Genomic DNA, 15,951 nt, shown 5'->3' with positions numbered 1-15,951 from the left:
GCATGTCATTGTATCTTGAAACAAGCGTAAAGTTCAACTTCAATAGCCCTCGAAATATCGTGCTGTCCACTGTGAATCAAAGTCGCAGCGGGTCTCCAACGGGGTAATGCGACCTTCACCGAGCTAGTACCGGCATAGTTCGGCCCGTATTATACAACATGACTATACTCTTGTCCTACTCAGGCTCAGGCTGCCAAGCCCCGCACCGTAGTGTAACCCATCTCCAGAAGATATTGTGACAAAATCCTCTCTCCTTCAATGAAAGATGGAGTCAAGACTTGTCCTGAAGCACGATCTTCCTGACTCGGACGCTAGCTGCTACACAGGTACTGATCATTTATCATTTATCCATCTGGGTCACTCGATTGTCACCAGTGGAACTCTTCCATCCCCTTCAATGTACCGCTGATGAGGCCACGACCTGTCGTCTGGGACCGAACTCGAAGACAGGTTGCGCATAGCCGTCTGCACTGAACTGTGTGGCCGTCCAACAACATGACTGCGACCGTGAACGTGCCTGTCTCATTGGCTGCAATCCTCCATGCATATCGGAACGGCGAACACATAAGACACCATCCATTGCGAAGTCGACCGGGGATAGAACCCAGAGGGGCAGCAGCAGACCTCGCTGCGGGAGCTGCAGCGCGGGGTGGAGTCAGCTCTGGGTGAGAGCCGAACCTTCAGAACGAGACCGGAGTACAACCTCCGACGAAATGCCGCCGCTTCTGCTTCTATGCATGGAAGACAGTGTCCGCGGGAGTGCGAATACCAAAGACGTATTACTTTGCGATACTCCTCCGTGTCTAAAATCGGACGCCGGGCTCCGGGGCCTCAGGCTTTACGCACGAGAAGGGTGTAACGAGGCACTCCAGCCTCGGTCGGTACCACTGTAAAGAATATAGAACGAGCTCATCCCGTCGAGAAGATGCCTTCCAGAACTCGGGCATGAAGCTTAATACGAGCGCACGTGCCCTATTTCCGGAGGACGTCATTTCCCCGGGGAGAGTCCTTACGGCCTGACATCCGCAAGCTGAGAGATACCGATGGACGACAACTATCCCTATGGCCTGGCAGCACGCAGCTCCATACATAGCGGAGAATGCCTCCGGTAGTTATCTTTCCGAAACAGAGATGGATGACTCCGCACACGCAGTGGATGAATGTTCGAGGCTATACGGGGTCAAGTCGTACGGTATGATATGGGAAACGATTCGCAGGGTCAACTAGATCCCCAAGGATCGCACTCACCGCCGATGCACAGCCTGTGCTGTAACGAGTCATTCGACCAGACGCAGCGAGCGACCAGTGGAAAGGTTATGGAATTCGACACGCCGCGACCACGATCTTTGGAAGGTCCGCTGGAAGTGTCAAACCACATCAGACGCGCGCTGTACAGCCAAGGTGACACAAGGAACCCTCACCTGGAACTCGCCGATCTACTATCAAGGGATTTTGGAGACCCAGAGCGTCCGTGAGGAGTATCCAGTCCTACGGGACGTACGACACGATCATTGATTCGTGGTCTGGCGCAGAGTTAGCTTCGAGTTGTGGCAGTTACGGGCGGGTGAAGAGACATGAGGTGGAAATGCAGCTGGTTCCTCAAAATTTGCGTAGAGAATGCGAGGCGTGGAATCGCGAGCGCGTGATCGAACAAGTTCTCGATCGCGAATGACAGACAGCGCGGAGTACGAGACCGGCTTTCCACCCAGCGGTGCGGATTGAGCGGTTCTAAGGCGGATTCTGTCCGCGGGTAACAGCGCGACATCGGGTTCATCTGTTATCCATGGGTTATACTTCCCCGTCTCGATGAAGCGGTAGAACGACTTACCGACTCGTGAGCCGAACTTGACAACACAGGAGACTGTCACCTCAGACGTTTCTATCGCCAACAGCAGGGGGACGGTACCTCTACTATGAGAAATCCGGTCGAACCCCTTTGTTCCCTTGGGGGTGAACAGATCTACGATAGTCCGGCCGGGGAAGGACACCCTCACCCTCAGCGTCCGTACAGTGTTTCATCGTTCCTCGAGGTACCATCCTACGTAGCCGCAGCGCGTGCGGTCTCAGTAGGCCTGCCGATTGACAGCCAATGACACGCTAACCAAAACGCGCATGGGACGCAGCTCGTAGTCATGCGGACCGTCGAGGCTGGGATGGATCAGGCTGGTCCCAGTTAGACCGTTTGCACAGTCGAGTTCCGTCCGACGAGTGCCTTCATGCGAGCTACCGACCAAGACACTAGTGAGCGGACTAATTGCGGGATCTCAGAAATGCGTCCGAGAGTCTGGAGTAGGTCCGGGGAATGTGTCCGCCATCTCGTCTGTGCGCGGTGACAGGACCCTGGTTTGGGAACAAAGAAAGAGGGTGCAAGGTCAAAGGACCTCGCCTCAGTACCTATTCGCCGTCCACGGAGCAATCCGAGGAGTACTGCCATCCAGGGTACACCGAGGGTGTGATGTTTCCTTAACGTCGCTCTCAGGACATCCATGTTCACCCATGTCCCATCTAATGGCGCCCTCCCTGGTGCTGCAGGAACCCGGTGGGCACTACCGAGGTCCATCCTGACAAGAGAACAAGGCTCATCACCGACGACAACCCTGCACTGTCCGTGATGGAGGAAGAGTGCTCAGCCAAACTTCGCCGGTGCGAGGACCGCCGAGATAGCTGGTGGATACCATCACGACATGCAATCGACAGACGTCCGGACAGCTCCTCGGAAGTCCAGGACACGTTGAATACTGCGCGCGAGTCTCGAATGTATTTGCAAGACGCATACTGTGCACATGTCCACAGACCGGAAAAAATGATGAAACTCACCTAGCGTTTTCAGCGAAGTCGAACGAACGAACGTGATGTCCACCGCACTGCTGGGAAGCTGGCGTCGCGAGCTTGCACGACATATGCTCCGGCGGTGACTGCCTCCGACCTCCGATGGACGTCGTAGAGTACATTGCAGAGATGCACTCGATGCAGGGACGCAGGGATGCAGGTACTGAATGTGATGCCCGCCCCCAAATACATTTTCGTCCCATGGGATACGAGGTGACCGAGGCTCGGAAGACCACCGCGTCCTGTGCCGAGCGTGAGCCGGTACTGTAAATGACAGAACGTCAGACCGTGTCCAACGCACATCCAGAACAGCGACAATGATTCGCGAGGATGTGCGAAGGACAGCACGTCTGCTGCCCTTCGCAAAGAGGATCGTCAGGGTCGGTACGACATACGTGCCATTACTTGCACGCGTGTATGGTGCATGCACCGGGGCCCGACTGACGTTCCAGGGGTGCAGCACACGAGGTGGCAATGTCGTGGATAGCGGCAGCGGGGATGGGATGAACACCGCTTTTATGGAAATTACTCACTACCGGGCAATGGTTTGCAAAATCTCCCCGACGCGGACGCATATTCGACCCCAGCGGGACCCCGCTCCGAGAGCCGTAGTCCAGGCCGCTTCATGATGTTCGGTGCCGAATCTATCATGCAGAGTAGGCGGGTTCGGGTTAGTCTTGAAGTTACCAGCGTTTATGTCGAGGTAGCAGGAGCCACAACCGCTGGTGCTCCGAGTCCCCCGATGTCACGGTCACGTAGGCGCAGCGTGTTTGTAAACCGAGTAACGAAGATGACACATGTGCTGTAGTTCGATAGGCAGGGTAATGTGGAGGCCAACCATGCGGCCGGGAGTCAGCTGGACTCATGAGCGAGGAGATCGTCGCAGTCCAGCCCGCACCATCAGCGCTGCAGCCGTAATGTACGGCTGCGCGGGGGCGTCGAAGAAGCTCGCGAAGGCATTGGTCTGCATACCAATCACTGGCCCCAGTAATTAATGTCATCGACGTCGATGCGGGTACTGTACTGCGCCGAACTTCGAAGGTCGGCTCAGGACTTAGTCAGGCCCTAGTCTCTAGCCGATGTCAGTGGACGATTTTGAATTTGGAATTGAAACATCAACATACCAGCTGAAGGTTGGAGCTGAGAAAATAACTTGGCAGGTGGCGTACGCTATTATTCATTGATCTGTCATACCGCGACAACGGATGCCACAGTCCGACTGGAACATGTACGGGTGGCGTTGAATACAAGTAAATGATCAGCACGGATGCATAACGAAAGAATGAGAGACCGAGAACCGTACCAATGAAAATTACTCAATCATATTCCACGAGTGCGGACGCACAGACTCTCATGGCCCTTCTCATCTCGTCTGGTGTCGTATGGGATGACCTAATGAGTATAGAGGGATAGGGTAAGGGTGTAATCGAACTCGGCACACCGAGAACTCGTACCATTCACCATTCACCACCGAAGGTTCATCCAGCATCCAGAAGCCTGCACACCAGGGCCACAAACCGCCCGCATGACGACATCGTTTCCACCTCCACCTCCACCTCCATCTCCACCTCCACATTCCCCCTTGTACGATCGTAATAGCTCGCTCGACACGCGCTTGGCAGATACCCGTAATCCGCAATCCGCAACAGTCGACCGCATCGGCGGACTCTCGGGTCTCCTGACTTGTTTCGGAGGTATGGACCCCCCGGTACCAGGCGGCCAAACATCGTGGGTGTGCGCACGACATATGGAGACAATGCAGCGACAGAGGCGGCTCGCCCACCGTGGCGTTGCGGTAATAGGTAGCAATGACCCAATCCCGTCGCCAGCGTGGAGCGACGGATCCACGGTGCGGCTACTTGAGATAAGGCCGGGCTGCTGAGCTGCTGAGTATGGCCACAGTGGCCCGGGGCAGAGTCAACTCTCGAGAGCCAGATGGCTGGCTGTCGTATCCGCGTAGGCGGTGAGATCGTAGTAAGCCTTGATTATTGCTCAATTTCAAAGTTGCTGCGGACGATTTCCGGATGTGGGAGAAGCAGTGGTTGAGGTGGACGTAGGGAGGGCGCTTGTGGAACCTTGCAGATGATACGTGCAGCATCCCATGACCTGCGCAGGGTTCTCCCCGACCCGCTTGCGCCGCACGTCCGCGGAGACCGAACGGGTCTTCGTCCACAGGGACAGGGATGCACCGGGTGGCTATGAGACTGAGGGTCAGCCATCAGGCTCAAGACAGATGAACGACGACGCACCTCCGGAGGCAACGTGCAAGGCGCTTCGCCCATGACGCAACGGCGGACGGTCGGAATGCCTGCAGGGAAGAGCGAGAATCGAAGAAATGCAAATCGTATTCGTGATGTGCCAGGAAACCCCAATGTGATCCCGTCCCCATGTGTATGGGCGGCATGTGCACAGGCTAGGCATCAGGACTTGGACCGGAGCTCATCGCGCCCGCCACCGAGAGCATCGCTTGGGGACCGCCGATGTGGTTCTTCCGCCAACGAAGCAGTAGGGGATGTGCGGATACCTCGCGCAGTCCATCACATTCGGTGCACGAGCGTGGACTCGGACGAGGCAGCCTGTCCCCGAGACCATGATGGCAAGGCGCAGGAGAGCTAGTGATACCGGTCGGAGAAGTACAGCGCCGAGAATACGACCACGTCGCATACCAGAGTCCTCTGGGGTGGTCACATACACCCCATCAGGCTCGCTCCCCCCTTGCCTTGTCTAGAGCACGGCGGCGAGTAGAGCGTGGGTTAGCTGGAACTCCAGAAGCGAGCGCTCATTGGAAGTGTCACGCTAGAGAACCCCGCTGAGCGCGCTGGTCGCCCGGAGAAACGAGGAACCTCGAGAAGGAGATGGTTTCCACCGCTCTTCTGCCAATGGCGAGACTGTTCGCCGAGTACTGGAGTACAAGAGGGCAGGCGGTTCGACGAGGCGAGATCCCGTACCGAGCTGCGCCACCTCGGCCATTGGCGCGCACAGTGGCAAGTGCGCATTCTGTGATTGTCTCAGTTCCGTGTCGGACAGCATATAGTGGGTAGAGTGCATAAGCTCACCTCGAGTGACCTCGCTTGAAGTGTGCGGCCAGAACGGATGATCCAGGCGATGGTTACAGTCACCAGCTTACAGCCGATGGGAGCCTGAGAACGATCATCACGGCGGGCGACACCTTCATGGCCAGGACCCAGAACCGTCCGGCCTCAGTGTGGGACCGCAATAAGCGATAGACAGAGGCTATAGACTCAAGCCCCGGACCTTGTCTCTGAGCCAGCGCAAAGGGCGACAACGTCGGCGCTCCAGCGATAGCACTTCCCCTATCCATCCGTGTCAGTCAGTTGCCTACGAAAACACAGAGCGACTCGTACCTCAGCCTGATCCTCAGCACCGCTCGCGGCTCATCCCAACCTCTCTCGAAACCGTGATTCGCGAACGTGTCTCCACTTCCAGTAACCACGTCCCTGCCCTCGTGTGCCGCGCTACTGCCTGCTCAGTACAACGCCCTCGGAGGACCGTCAGAGCATGCCGGCGTTGCGGGGCGGGAAGGGCTTGAAACGCGCCACCTGTCGTCGGCATCCGTCCTCACGCACTTCCGCACTTCCGAAATCCGCGATGCGCGTGCCCTTGCGCTTTTGAGGTGCAAGACAAGCCTGCAGATGAGCAGCCACATGTTCCTTTCCCATCTGGACTCTGGCAGGCGCAAGCGGCACACGGCACACGGCAGAGAGTAAAAGGGCGCCTGGGGTTCACTATGCCAATGGAGCGCGAGTCGGAGGCAGCGTCTTCCTGCTTCTGTTCGCCGTTCTGTCGCGCTCCGAACGTGAAGCACGGCCGCGGTCCATGGAGGGAGAGAACGAATCAGAGATCCGCCCGCCGCCCGCCGCCCGTCCTCAACTCCTCTCGGGTGCTCAGGTGCTCGGGTGCTCGGGTGCTCTGACATGGAGCTCGCCGCGGCGATCCGGGTCAAGCTCGGAGCGATGTCTCTTCGAGCCCGTTGATGGACCTACACTCGCCGTGAGTGAGATCCGAAGGTGCGATGGTCCGTCCGGGCGTGCACAAGGGGAGTGGAGTGGGAAAGGGAGAGTGAGAGTGTGTGGATGGAGGATAGATGGGAGAGGGGAGGGGTCGCGGAGTGGCTGTAGCAGGTGGACTTGTATGTCGAATAGGGTGGAATAGACTGCGTTAGCAGTCACTCGAGAGCTTGTAGAGTCGAATGCGAGATGCGAAGAGCGATACTGAATGAAAGCGAGAGGATGCGAAGGGAGTACGAAGGCGTCGGAGTGGAAGGTTGCTAAGGACGAGGAGGTGTGGAAAGAGCTGGAAGGAGGAAAAACATAAGTACGACTCGAGCGCTAATCGCCTAACATACGCGAGGCGCGATCACGAGGGCGCGTAAAGTGGAAAGGGGAACTGGGGCGAGTTGTGTGCCAATACTAGGATACGTAGACACTAAACTAAAGCTACAGTACGAGTCCTGAAGGTGTAGAGAAGGTGCGAAAATTTGTTAGAAGTCGAAAGGGATGGGGGAGGAGGCAGAACGCGGGACCGCGTTGAGTGCGGCATGGCGCAGCTAAGCGCTGGCCTGCGGCTGATCCGCAACATCGTCGGGTTGCGCTGCGGCGTCGAGCGGGTCGTCGCGGACGGTGCGGACGACTTTCCGAGGCCTTTGGGGCTCTTGGCTGATGTCGAAGGCGACGTGTCACCTCCTAACTCGCTGCTGACTGGTTCTGGAGTCTTCGCCGTCCTTCCTGCTTGCCTCGGACTTGCTCTGGTCGACGACGCATGCGCAAGACGTCGGGAGTGATGCGGAGGATGATTGAGGGCGTCGGACGATGTGGTCGCGGCCGTAGGACATGTCGACGGCGGTGGTACGCGCGCAACGGTAAGTACTACCCATCACCGTCTCCCGTCTCTGGCTCTTCTCCGCTTCGTGCGTCGTGCGTCGTGTTGCGTGTCGAGTCTCGGGTGTCTCGGGTGTACCATGTCGGGCGCAGGCGCAGGCGCGGGCTGGTTCGGACATAGCACTTGGCACTTAGCACTTGCGGGGCTCCGGGGTCCGGGGCCGGGGTCGAAGGGGAGGGGGGGAGGCAGCTTGACCGGGTCCAGGTCCATGTCCATGTCATACCAAGGATGGGACCGCGCGTGTAGGCTCTCGTTCGTCTCCGCACCTCCGCACCTCCGTATGCACGTATGCCGCTTGTCCGCCATTGTCGCAGCGTGCTGTTCAAAGCGCTCAGCGCGCACTCCCCCGCGTCCCTCGCGTGATCCACAATGCGCGTGCCCTTTTGAGGTATGGAGATATGGAGGTACGAGACCACGCCGACGAGATAGAGGGGGAGAGAGAGGGAGATGCGCCCCCCCCCCCCCATTCCCTAACCCTAACTCTCCTCTTTCCTCTTCCGCGCCTCCGCCTCCAACACAGGTGCAAGCCGTTGTGTTGAGCTGACAGTTCCAAGCCCTACACGGGGATCCAGGATCGAGCGGGAGGAGACTCGGACGGCGGGAGCGGAAGCGGTGTCTCTTCGAGCCCGTCCTCAGCTTTTCTCCGCTTGGTGTCGGGTCTCTGGTCTCTGGTCTCGGGTCTCGGTCTCAGGTGCAGCGACGAGCGAAAGACAACTCCCCACCGCCCACCGCCCACCGCCCATCGCCCATCGCCCATCGCCCATCGCCCACCGCTCTTAACCTCGCAACCTCGCGTGTGGCCTCCTCCATCTCGCTCCAACTACCCTCGCTCGCCCCCCGGACCCGCTGTCCAGCCCGCTCGTAGTGGGGAAAGTAGAGTGGCGGCGGGTGGGCCCGCGTTGCGTGCAGCAGGGTAGGGACTCGGACAGCGTGGAAGGCTCAAGAGACCCCAGGGCGTCCGCGCCGTCTCTGGCTCTGGCTGCTCTCCCATCTCCATGTCGGTTCCGAGTCTGTTGCCGTTGCCATGCCGCGTGCTATTGGATACCCCTCGCGGCGGTCAAGAGAGCGCGGCGGAGAGAGAGCTGGGGGTGGTCACTTGGTCAGGGAGCAAAAGAAGGGGGAACGAGGCAGGCGGCGCGGGCGCGGGGTGCGAGCGGGAGGGTGGAGTGGCGGGTGGTACAGTAGGTGACCGGTTGACCGGTGGAGAGATGAAGCGCACGAGAGGGAAAGGAGCGCTCGGAAAAGATGCATCGATGTGGGACCGTGACGGGTGCATCTGTCGTGCTGATACTCTGCAGACGAGTGGGGTGTCTGAAGATCTGGATTCCTGAACTAGAGGGTTACGGAGACGTCCACGGTATGTCGCTGATGGTGTCGAGGGGCTTGAGGAGTCGGCGAGTATTGTCACCGCGACGTAAGAGATGACGTGACTTCGTACGGCGAGGAGATTACGATGAGGAGGAGGAAGGCTATTTCTCGCAGTGACCCGCCGGGGTTCGGTCAGTGGGTAGTCACAGACGCGTCTGGAGACCTCTGGAATGTCCCCTAGCCATTTCGGATGGGGCGTCAAAATTCGCCTGTAACGAGCCGTCCATCCTGCGGGAAGCAGCAGAAGTCAGCACGACGCAATTTTTCTCCCTCACGACACGGCGCGATCACCAGTAGGCAAGGAGGGATCTGCGTACGCACACTGACACGGACACTGACACACCACTAGTGCTGGCGGCTGGAAACACGCCCTCTGCCGTCGCTCCGACCTCGAGTCGGGAGAAGACACGGCGGCAGGAGAGAGAAGCACTTCTTTGTCCGCAGAAGATAACCATCGGGTTTTGGGGCGGAGCTTTTGTCAGCGCGCGGCAGAGGGTGTCGGAGAGTCGGAGCTAGGGTGAGACCGTTGCTCTGCCTGGTTTCGATGGGGATGCGGCGTACGCCTGAGGAAGCACAGACAGGTCTAGTGCGAGTGGTGAAAGGACGACGTTGACCGAGTCCAGTAGATTGCGGGTCGAGATGATGGGATCGCGACCAAGATCGGCATTTCTGGGTGTACGTCGCGTAGATGATGGCGGTGAGCAGCAGCTGGCTCCGATCAGCGAGGCATCGAGCAGAGATAATAGCCACGGCCACCGCGTACGGAGGGGGTCCGGGGAGAGACCGGAGGGAAGGGGGATGCTGCGGCAGAAAGAGCGGAGGACGTCGGCGAAAGAGTCGCGGAGTTGGGCACGTGGCGCCCACATGTTGTCAAATTCGGAAGGCGCCCGAGGCCGGGCCCCGGCCGCTGGGAACGATCTGAGATCCAGGGACCGCCCGGGGAACATGTAGATCGCCGTGCCGAGCGGCGATCCCGCCCGCTGGCGTCCGGCAGAGACTCGTGCGCCTGTTGTGTGCTGCCTTGCGCTGTCACTGCGACCACCACCTCCACACGCGGACACCCGCCACAGAGATAGCATGCGAATCCACATACTCAACATGGCGCGATTCGCCTCCCCAGCTCCCATCACCCGGCCCAGCCGCCCCTCGCGACGTCGTCCACCGTGGCGGCGGCGTCGTCTTTCTGTCACTCGCCTCCCACCCGACCTACCAACGTAGCCAAACCGTTCTGAGCGGTCTCAGTCCGCCTTCGTCTCTCTCGCAGTCGTTCAGCTCGCTTCGCATCACGACTCGCGATCCCCAGCTGCGCCCGACCCACCGGGGTCCTGCGATCGCCTGGATGCACCGCCGGCAACTCTAACCCTGGCAGACAGCGGGAGGATCATGCCCCCTTCGCTCGCCAACCGGTCCCACCCGCCTGTCGCGCCGCTGGCATTCAAATGGAGGTCTGCCACGCCTGTCACCCTCGCGGCCCTAGAGCGCAAGGGTGCACGAAGGCACGCCTTCCGCCCCGACTCGTGACTGCAAGCTCAGAGGACGATCGTCCCAGCCGGCTGTCTCACAGGACGCATGCACGCTGGTCGCTGGGCGTATTTCCGGCTCTAGACGACGTCAGCGGTCTGGCCACGAAGCACTTAGGACCCCTGGCTGGCTCTGTCATCCTGTCAGCCGATGACACCGCGGATTAGCATGTGCGTGAAAGGGAATCTGGGATGCGGTACTCTCCTCTCCTGAACCTCACGCTCTTTCGCCCGCCAGTGCCAGCCGCGAGGCTTGCTTGTCTGACCTGCCGATCCTGCCGACTCAGAACTCTTGCCATGTGTATGGAATTCCAGTCTGGCCATGGAAGATGATAGTCCGGTGGCACCTGTCCGACCTGGTCATCGTAGCGCTGGGACCGCACTGGGACCGCAGCCGTCTCAGAACGCCAGCATCGATACTTCCCGACAAATTCAATTGCGTTTTCGTCCGTTATTCGCACTCGCTATCTGCATTTACTATTCCAGAGCCGCAAGTCTCTTCAGTTCAACGTTGACGTTGGGCTCCAGCTCGAGGAACGCGCCCGCCAATAATCATCAATCATCAATCATCCAAGTCCCTAGTGCGACCGCCGACCACTACTCGCGTCCCAGTCCCGCCGCAGGTGATCTTCCGGGCAATCATCGACGTTCCCAGCCAGCATCGCCAGCTACTCCTCGGCTGCCCCCTACCATCATGCTCCATGCCCATGTTCAACGTTCAGCTCTCAGCTCTCAGCATGCACGCCGCGTTCGCGTTCGGACCAGCTGCCCCCGAACGCGAACAGCCTGTCAGCGCCCCACGTACTGAGTACACACAATGCACAATGCACAATGCACATAGCCGCGTTCAGATCCACAAGGCTCCGGCGACCGGAGCCCACGTCAAGGCTGAGCGCTGAGCCCTGCCGGTCCATACCAAGTGCCCGAGTATCCCCTCCTGCCAGCGCGTAACGCGTAGCGCGTTCGCGAGGCGATCCCCTGCCTCGCCTCTAATCCCTCTCCGCGAAGCCCTGCCTCGAGCCGCCTGAGTCCTTCGCAAGCCCTCGCGAGTCTGTTCTGGGTTCTGGTCGTCGGCCGTCACGGTGCGCGAGATAAGCAGCGCCGCATGTGGCCCGTGGCCCGCGTACGCGTACGCACAAGTAAGCACCCGCTCGAGCCTGAGCCTCACGCACATCGAACATCCGACATCCGACATCCATGCATGACGTCCACAGTCCACTGGTATAGAGATTTCACACTCCGCGCACATGCGCCGACTCGATTCAAGATCAGACAACTCGAACCTGGAGCAAGCAGCCTGCCTATAGCCAAGTGCCATACCAAGTACCAAGTACTACATAAGCGACAGCACCCGAGCCGGATGCTCAGGCTGCGAGATGCCTGATGCTGATGCTGATCCTCGCCCGGGCATCCCGCCGATGTCGACGGATCCGGAAGAAGGCCGCATGCGTTCTGCCCCCCGCTTCCTTGTCCTGGCAATCGCATTATTGCAACCACTCGCCACTCGCCGCTCGCCGCTCACCCCCAGTGAAAATCGGCCTCATTATATCCGTTTATATACGTTTTGTACACGTTTTTATCCGGGCACCCGAGCAAAAACGTATCTACTGTCCATATAACGCGTGGGCTCGTTTTTGCGCGGACGTTCGAAACGGGGAGCACCGAGGGTGCTCGGAACACACTGTAATCATACGTATTCACTCGGTTTAGGCAGATATCGGTTCCGGTGCTTATTAGATACGGTTTATTACAGTATAATACGCGTACAATCTGGTACAAACGAATGTCAAAGCGTGCAATGCGGTATTTATCCGGGTAATCTGGTAATGATGCCGTTCCGTGGTACACAACTCGTCCTGTGGGACCTGTCCGAGTGGATCAGACCCACGAGCAATAGAATGGCGAGCACGTACCATGCATGATATACTCAATCTTCTGACGTGTCCTTCGACTAGAATGACTAGAGTTAGCGTAGTCATCACAATGGAGTAGACGGCACTTACTTTGCCCTTGTAGTCCCTCCGGACTTTCTGACATATCAGAAGTGTTGTAAGTCGACACGCGGTGCGCTGAAGAACAAGGGACGCACCGCTTTCTCGCTCGTACTGAGCTTGGCATAGTGCTGGTCAAATGCGTCTTGGGTCCCATTGTTCTGGAGGTACCAGGCGCGTGCGTACGCCCACCTACGCGCGATCTTCTGTCAGCCTGATTAGTGCGAGTTATATACTATGCACGCACCTCGCGCCCTTGATATCTTCAGACGGAGGCCATTGAGTGATGGTGCGCGGAGGTAACTTGCGAGACTTGGAACTTGACGTGACATTCTTGACGGGGTCCGCCAATTTCACGGAGGTAGATGTCGACGGTGTGGAGAGGGCAGCGGAGGGGCCAGACAGGGGGAGAGGGGAAGGTACATCAGCGAAGGGGGATGTGGCGGGCGGGACGACGCCGCCAAGGGGAGCGGACACGGTTGTCGTTGTTGATTCGCCCCGGTCGGTGACCAGTGCCTCTTTCTTCGCTCGAGCCTTGCGCGCCCTAGGGACCTTGACGGGAGGAGGCGGGAGCATGGGCACGGAAAGATCGGGTTGAGGCTCGCTGTCAAGCAGGCGCATACTGATAATCATGAGTATGGATAAAATATGTATGAGTTGATGGCGCTGTCTTGCATATTTCAGCTCAGTGTGCGCACCTGTTGTCCATGAGCTAGACGACGTTTTTGGTCAGCATCATGTAGATCAGTTGAACGAGTGACATACGCGTGCTGCGAGTTTGACGGTTGGTGCCTTGTCTTTCGCAGCAGTCGACTTGGGAAAGGGAACAGCGGGCTTGGAGGGAGCGGCAGGGTCAGGGAGGGGAACGAGCACAGCGGTGGGAGATGCGGGACATGCAATGTTGGCGGCAGTGGGTACGCGTGGTCCCTCGTCGGAAGTGTCAGATGCTGTGGCGCTGTCCGACACTTCGGCTTCCGGATCGTCTTTGAGATCGGCCTCTGGATCGTCTTCGAGATCGCCGTCGGGATCGTCGACGAAGGTGTCGGTGGCGGGTTGAGTTTCAATGTTGCGGGGAGGAGGTCCTGGTTCAAGAGCAAGAAAGGGTGCGGGTTTGATGTTGATGGCGAGATTGTCGTCGGGGGCGATCTTGTACTTCGCATTTTCCAACTTCATGCGCTTACGCGGCACACTGGTGTTCGAGGCCTCCTTGTTCTGATTGCGTCCGATCATTTCGTAGTACAGGCTGTTCATGAGTGTCTTGCATTTGTTGTTGTTGTATTCGAGCTGAAAGATGGGTAGGTGCCTTTGGAGACCTTTGTAGCACGTCGTCTTGATGCGCATGTCGACGTTTCTCCAGGAGGGGGGAAGGGTTATGCCGAGGGATTGGCATGTGAGGATGAACTCGCAGCCCCATGTTCGCGCGAGCGTGTAGTCGCGCTCGGTGGCCGGGGTGCCGTCGGGATTCTCAAGCCACTCGTACGTCGCCCTGTTGTCCTCACCCTTCTTTGGCCAACCACGTTTGCCGATGACCTGTCCAACCTCGGTTGTGCCTTGCTTGCTCTTCTTGTAGGCCTCAATTGATCCATCCTCGAAAAAGCGACACTCAAATGGAGGTTAGTGGTGTGATCGCAGAGACTGGAAGACACTTACGGCAGGGAAGTCCCTATGATCGCGGTCACAATCAAACCCCGGGGCTTCTTGAGGAAGAAGAGACGATGTTGGCTTGACGGTCTTGAGGACGACATCCTCGAGTTCTTCTGTTGACAAGTCAGTCATACGAAATATGAACGACGTATCAGGCGCACCAAAAACGGAGGAGGTCGAGGTGCGTCTGGCGGTCGCGACTTCAGCGGAGACATTGGCAAGGCCTTGACTATATGCATGTAGTACTGTTGTAGCTGTTTGCATGTCGAATTGATGAATACACTCACCGTATAACCGCCATCTCCTGTTCCAGCCGTTGTATCTTGAGGTTGATCTCGATATACGCTGGTGTCATTGTGACGGGGACGTTCATGGCGTTACTCATGGCAAAGAAGGGGTTCTGAGGGTAGGTTAGCAACCTGTCTGGATGCTGGCATGTACAAGACATACCACCGGCGATGCATTGAAGATGTGATTGATATCTTGTTGCGAGTGCGCAGAGGCTTGCCGACTTGGCTGGACAGAAGAGATGGTGTCGATGTTGGGATTCGGAGTCCCTGTGTAGGAGCCAGCATTCGAAGAGGGAAAATTGAGACCAAGGGAATTATTCTGAGGCAAGGAGCGAGAGGGGTCATCAGAACGAATAACGAGGGGAGAGCCAAGATGAGAAGAAGACGAGGAAGCTGAAGGCACAGAAGACGATTCTCTAGAGTAATCGGAAGCGAAATTCATTGTAAACACTGGGTGTATGCTAGAGTATGCTACATGGGTTGCGGGGGACGTGGACGTTGCGGACGAAGAGAGACAAAGTTGCAAGCGCCCCTTGCAAGGCCCAGGGGCGCTTACAACTTTGTCTCTCTTCGTCTGGAGTCCGTGCTCCCGGGGATTGTCTACCTTCTGCTTCTCGTTCGCTACCGCTACTTCCTCTGCCAGCTTCCTCGAACTGTCAATCTCGAAGCATCCCGGTGGAATCTGCAGTCGAATGGCCTCTCGGGACCGTCAAGATTGCGCAAACTCCAAGTCCAGCGGGAGCGACGTCGAGGCAGACATGCCATCTGGGTGTCCGGAGTTCTTACAGCGGGTTGGAACCTCTCCAATGCAGTACGTATATATTTTTGCATTAGTTCATTGTTATGCACTGACTTGGATCCTTGGAGGCCTCGGCGAGGGCCTGCTTGGTACTTCCTAGAGGCCTGGGATATGTGGCATCATCTCGGGGAAGAGGGGGAGGAGGAGCCCTCCTCTGCCGGCGACAGCGCAATAAGATCGCTCCTGAACATCGCAGTCATAAGTGCGCGTGCCGCGGTTGAGCTCAAGACCATCAAGAAGATGGGCTTCGCCCCAGCACACCTCAGAGAGCAGCTTGAGGCTGTCATGGTGGCGGCAGGGGAGGGATACGGGATTCTGTCTACGATGACACGGTATGTTATTTTTCCCCATTATTCTTCTTCCCCAGACCCCGGACGACTTCTATGCAGGGATTTTCCTCCCGGTCCTCATCACGCTGTCGCCGCGAGCTCTACAAGCGCGACCACTCCGACCTCCGCGGCCAAGGCACCTCCTTCGAAACGCCTTCGCCTCGATAATGACCAATCCCACGCCGCAACCAGCAGCACACCCGCAGCTACCAGCAGCACACCCGCAGCTACCAGCAGCACACCCGCAGCTACCAGCAGCACACCCGCAGCTACCAGCAGCAC

General features: G+C 58.1%; 4 protein-coding genes across 4 annotated transcripts; all 4 read right to left on the bottom strand.

The window, feature by feature from the left end:
• Positions 1 to 1,156: 1,156 nt before the first annotated feature.
• On the bottom strand, positions 1,157 to 3,406 carry L226DRAFT_312268 (uncharacterized protein). Its single transcript, XM_067673816.1, has 4 exons — positions 3,363 to 3,406; positions 2,818 to 3,093; positions 1,422 to 1,523; positions 1,157 to 1,358 (listed from the first exon to the last, which is right to left on the bottom strand). Exons 2-4 carry the CDS (start codon positions 3,030 to 3,032, stop codon positions 1,220 to 1,222), a joined length of 456 nt encoding a protein of 151 aa, XP_067529435.1. The 5' UTR covers positions 3,033 to 3,093; positions 3,363 to 3,406; the 3' UTR covers positions 1,157 to 1,219.
• A 566-nt stretch (positions 3,407 to 3,972) lies between these two features.
• On the bottom strand, positions 3,973 to 4,695 carry L226DRAFT_312266 (uncharacterized protein). The gene is made up of 3 exons (XM_067673815.1): positions 4,284 to 4,695; positions 4,133 to 4,221; positions 3,973 to 4,048 (listed from the first exon to the last, which is right to left on the bottom strand). The coding sequence occupies exons 1-2, from the start codon at positions 4,574 to 4,576 to the stop codon at positions 4,146 to 4,148; spliced, it is 369 nt and encodes a 122-aa protein (XP_067529434.1). The 5' UTR covers positions 4,577 to 4,695; the 3' UTR covers positions 3,973 to 4,048; positions 4,133 to 4,145.
• Positions 4,587 to 5,416, bottom strand: L226DRAFT_312225 (uncharacterized protein). The gene is made up of 2 exons (XM_067673814.1): positions 5,079 to 5,416; positions 4,587 to 5,025 (listed from the first exon to the last, which is right to left on the bottom strand). The coding sequence occupies exons 1-2, from the start codon at positions 5,248 to 5,250 to the stop codon at positions 4,685 to 4,687; spliced, it is 513 nt and encodes a 170-aa protein (XP_067529433.1). The 5' UTR covers positions 5,251 to 5,416; the 3' UTR covers positions 4,587 to 4,684.
• Positions 5,417 to 12,543: 7,127 nt separating this feature from the next.
• L226DRAFT_576041 (uncharacterized protein) lies at positions 12,544 to 14,983 on the bottom strand (the record flags this gene model as incomplete). Its single annotated transcript, XM_067685295.1, has 10 exons — positions 12,544 to 12,567; positions 12,620 to 12,646; positions 12,706 to 12,799; positions 12,855 to 13,229; positions 13,306 to 13,319; positions 13,373 to 14,209; positions 14,258 to 14,364; positions 14,413 to 14,480; positions 14,539 to 14,651; positions 14,702 to 14,983. The coding sequence occupies 10 exons, from the start codon at positions 14,981 to 14,983 to the stop codon at positions 12,544 to 12,546; spliced, it is 1,941 nt and encodes a 646-aa protein (XP_067529432.1).
• Positions 14,984 to 15,951: the final 968 nt, after the last annotated feature.

Source organism: Lentinus tigrinus (assembly GCF_003813185.1).
Source record: "Lentinus tigrinus ALCF2SS1-7 unplaced genomic scaffold L226scaffold_54, whole genome shotgun sequence".
NCBI lineage: Eukaryota > Fungi > Basidiomycota > Agaricomycetes > Polyporales > Polyporaceae > Lentinus > Lentinus tigrinus.
Note: the sequence above shows the minus strand (reverse complement) of the source record. Positions and strands in the feature narration are given on the sequence as shown.

What these genes read in the sequence shown, in the direction of transcription:
- L226DRAFT_312268 (XM_067673816.1), bottom strand. Translation starts at nt 3,032, where the DNA reads ATGGGACGAAAATGTATTTGGGGGCGGGCATCACATTCAGTACCTGCA. An exon ending in GACTTCGCTGAAAACGCTAG is followed by an intron (nt 1,524 to 2,817) that starts GTGAGTTTCATC and finishes ACTCTGCGCCAG; the next exon opens with ACCACGAATCAATGATCGTG. An exon ending in AGTAGATCGGCGAGTTCCAG is followed by an intron (nt 1,359 to 1,421) that starts GTGAGGGTTCCT and finishes TGACACTTCCAG; the next exon opens with CGGACCTTCCAAAGATCGTG.
- L226DRAFT_312266 (XM_067673815.1), bottom strand. Translation starts at nt 4,576, where the DNA reads ATGTCGTGCGCACACCCACGATGTTTGGCCGCCTGGTACCGGGGGGTC. An exon ending in TCGGTGGTGAATGGTGAATG is followed by an intron (nt 4,222 to 4,283) that starts GTACGAGTTCTC and finishes TATACTCATTAG; the next exon opens with GTCATCCCATACGACACCAG.
- L226DRAFT_312225 (XM_067673814.1), bottom strand. Translation starts at nt 5,250, where the DNA reads ATGCCTAGCCTGTGCACATGCCGCCCATACACATGGGGACGGGATCAC. An exon ending in CTTGCACGTTGCCTCCGGAG is followed by an intron (nt 5,026 to 5,078) that starts GTGCGTCGTCGT and finishes TCAGTCTCATAG; the next exon opens with CCACCCGGTGCATCCCTGTC.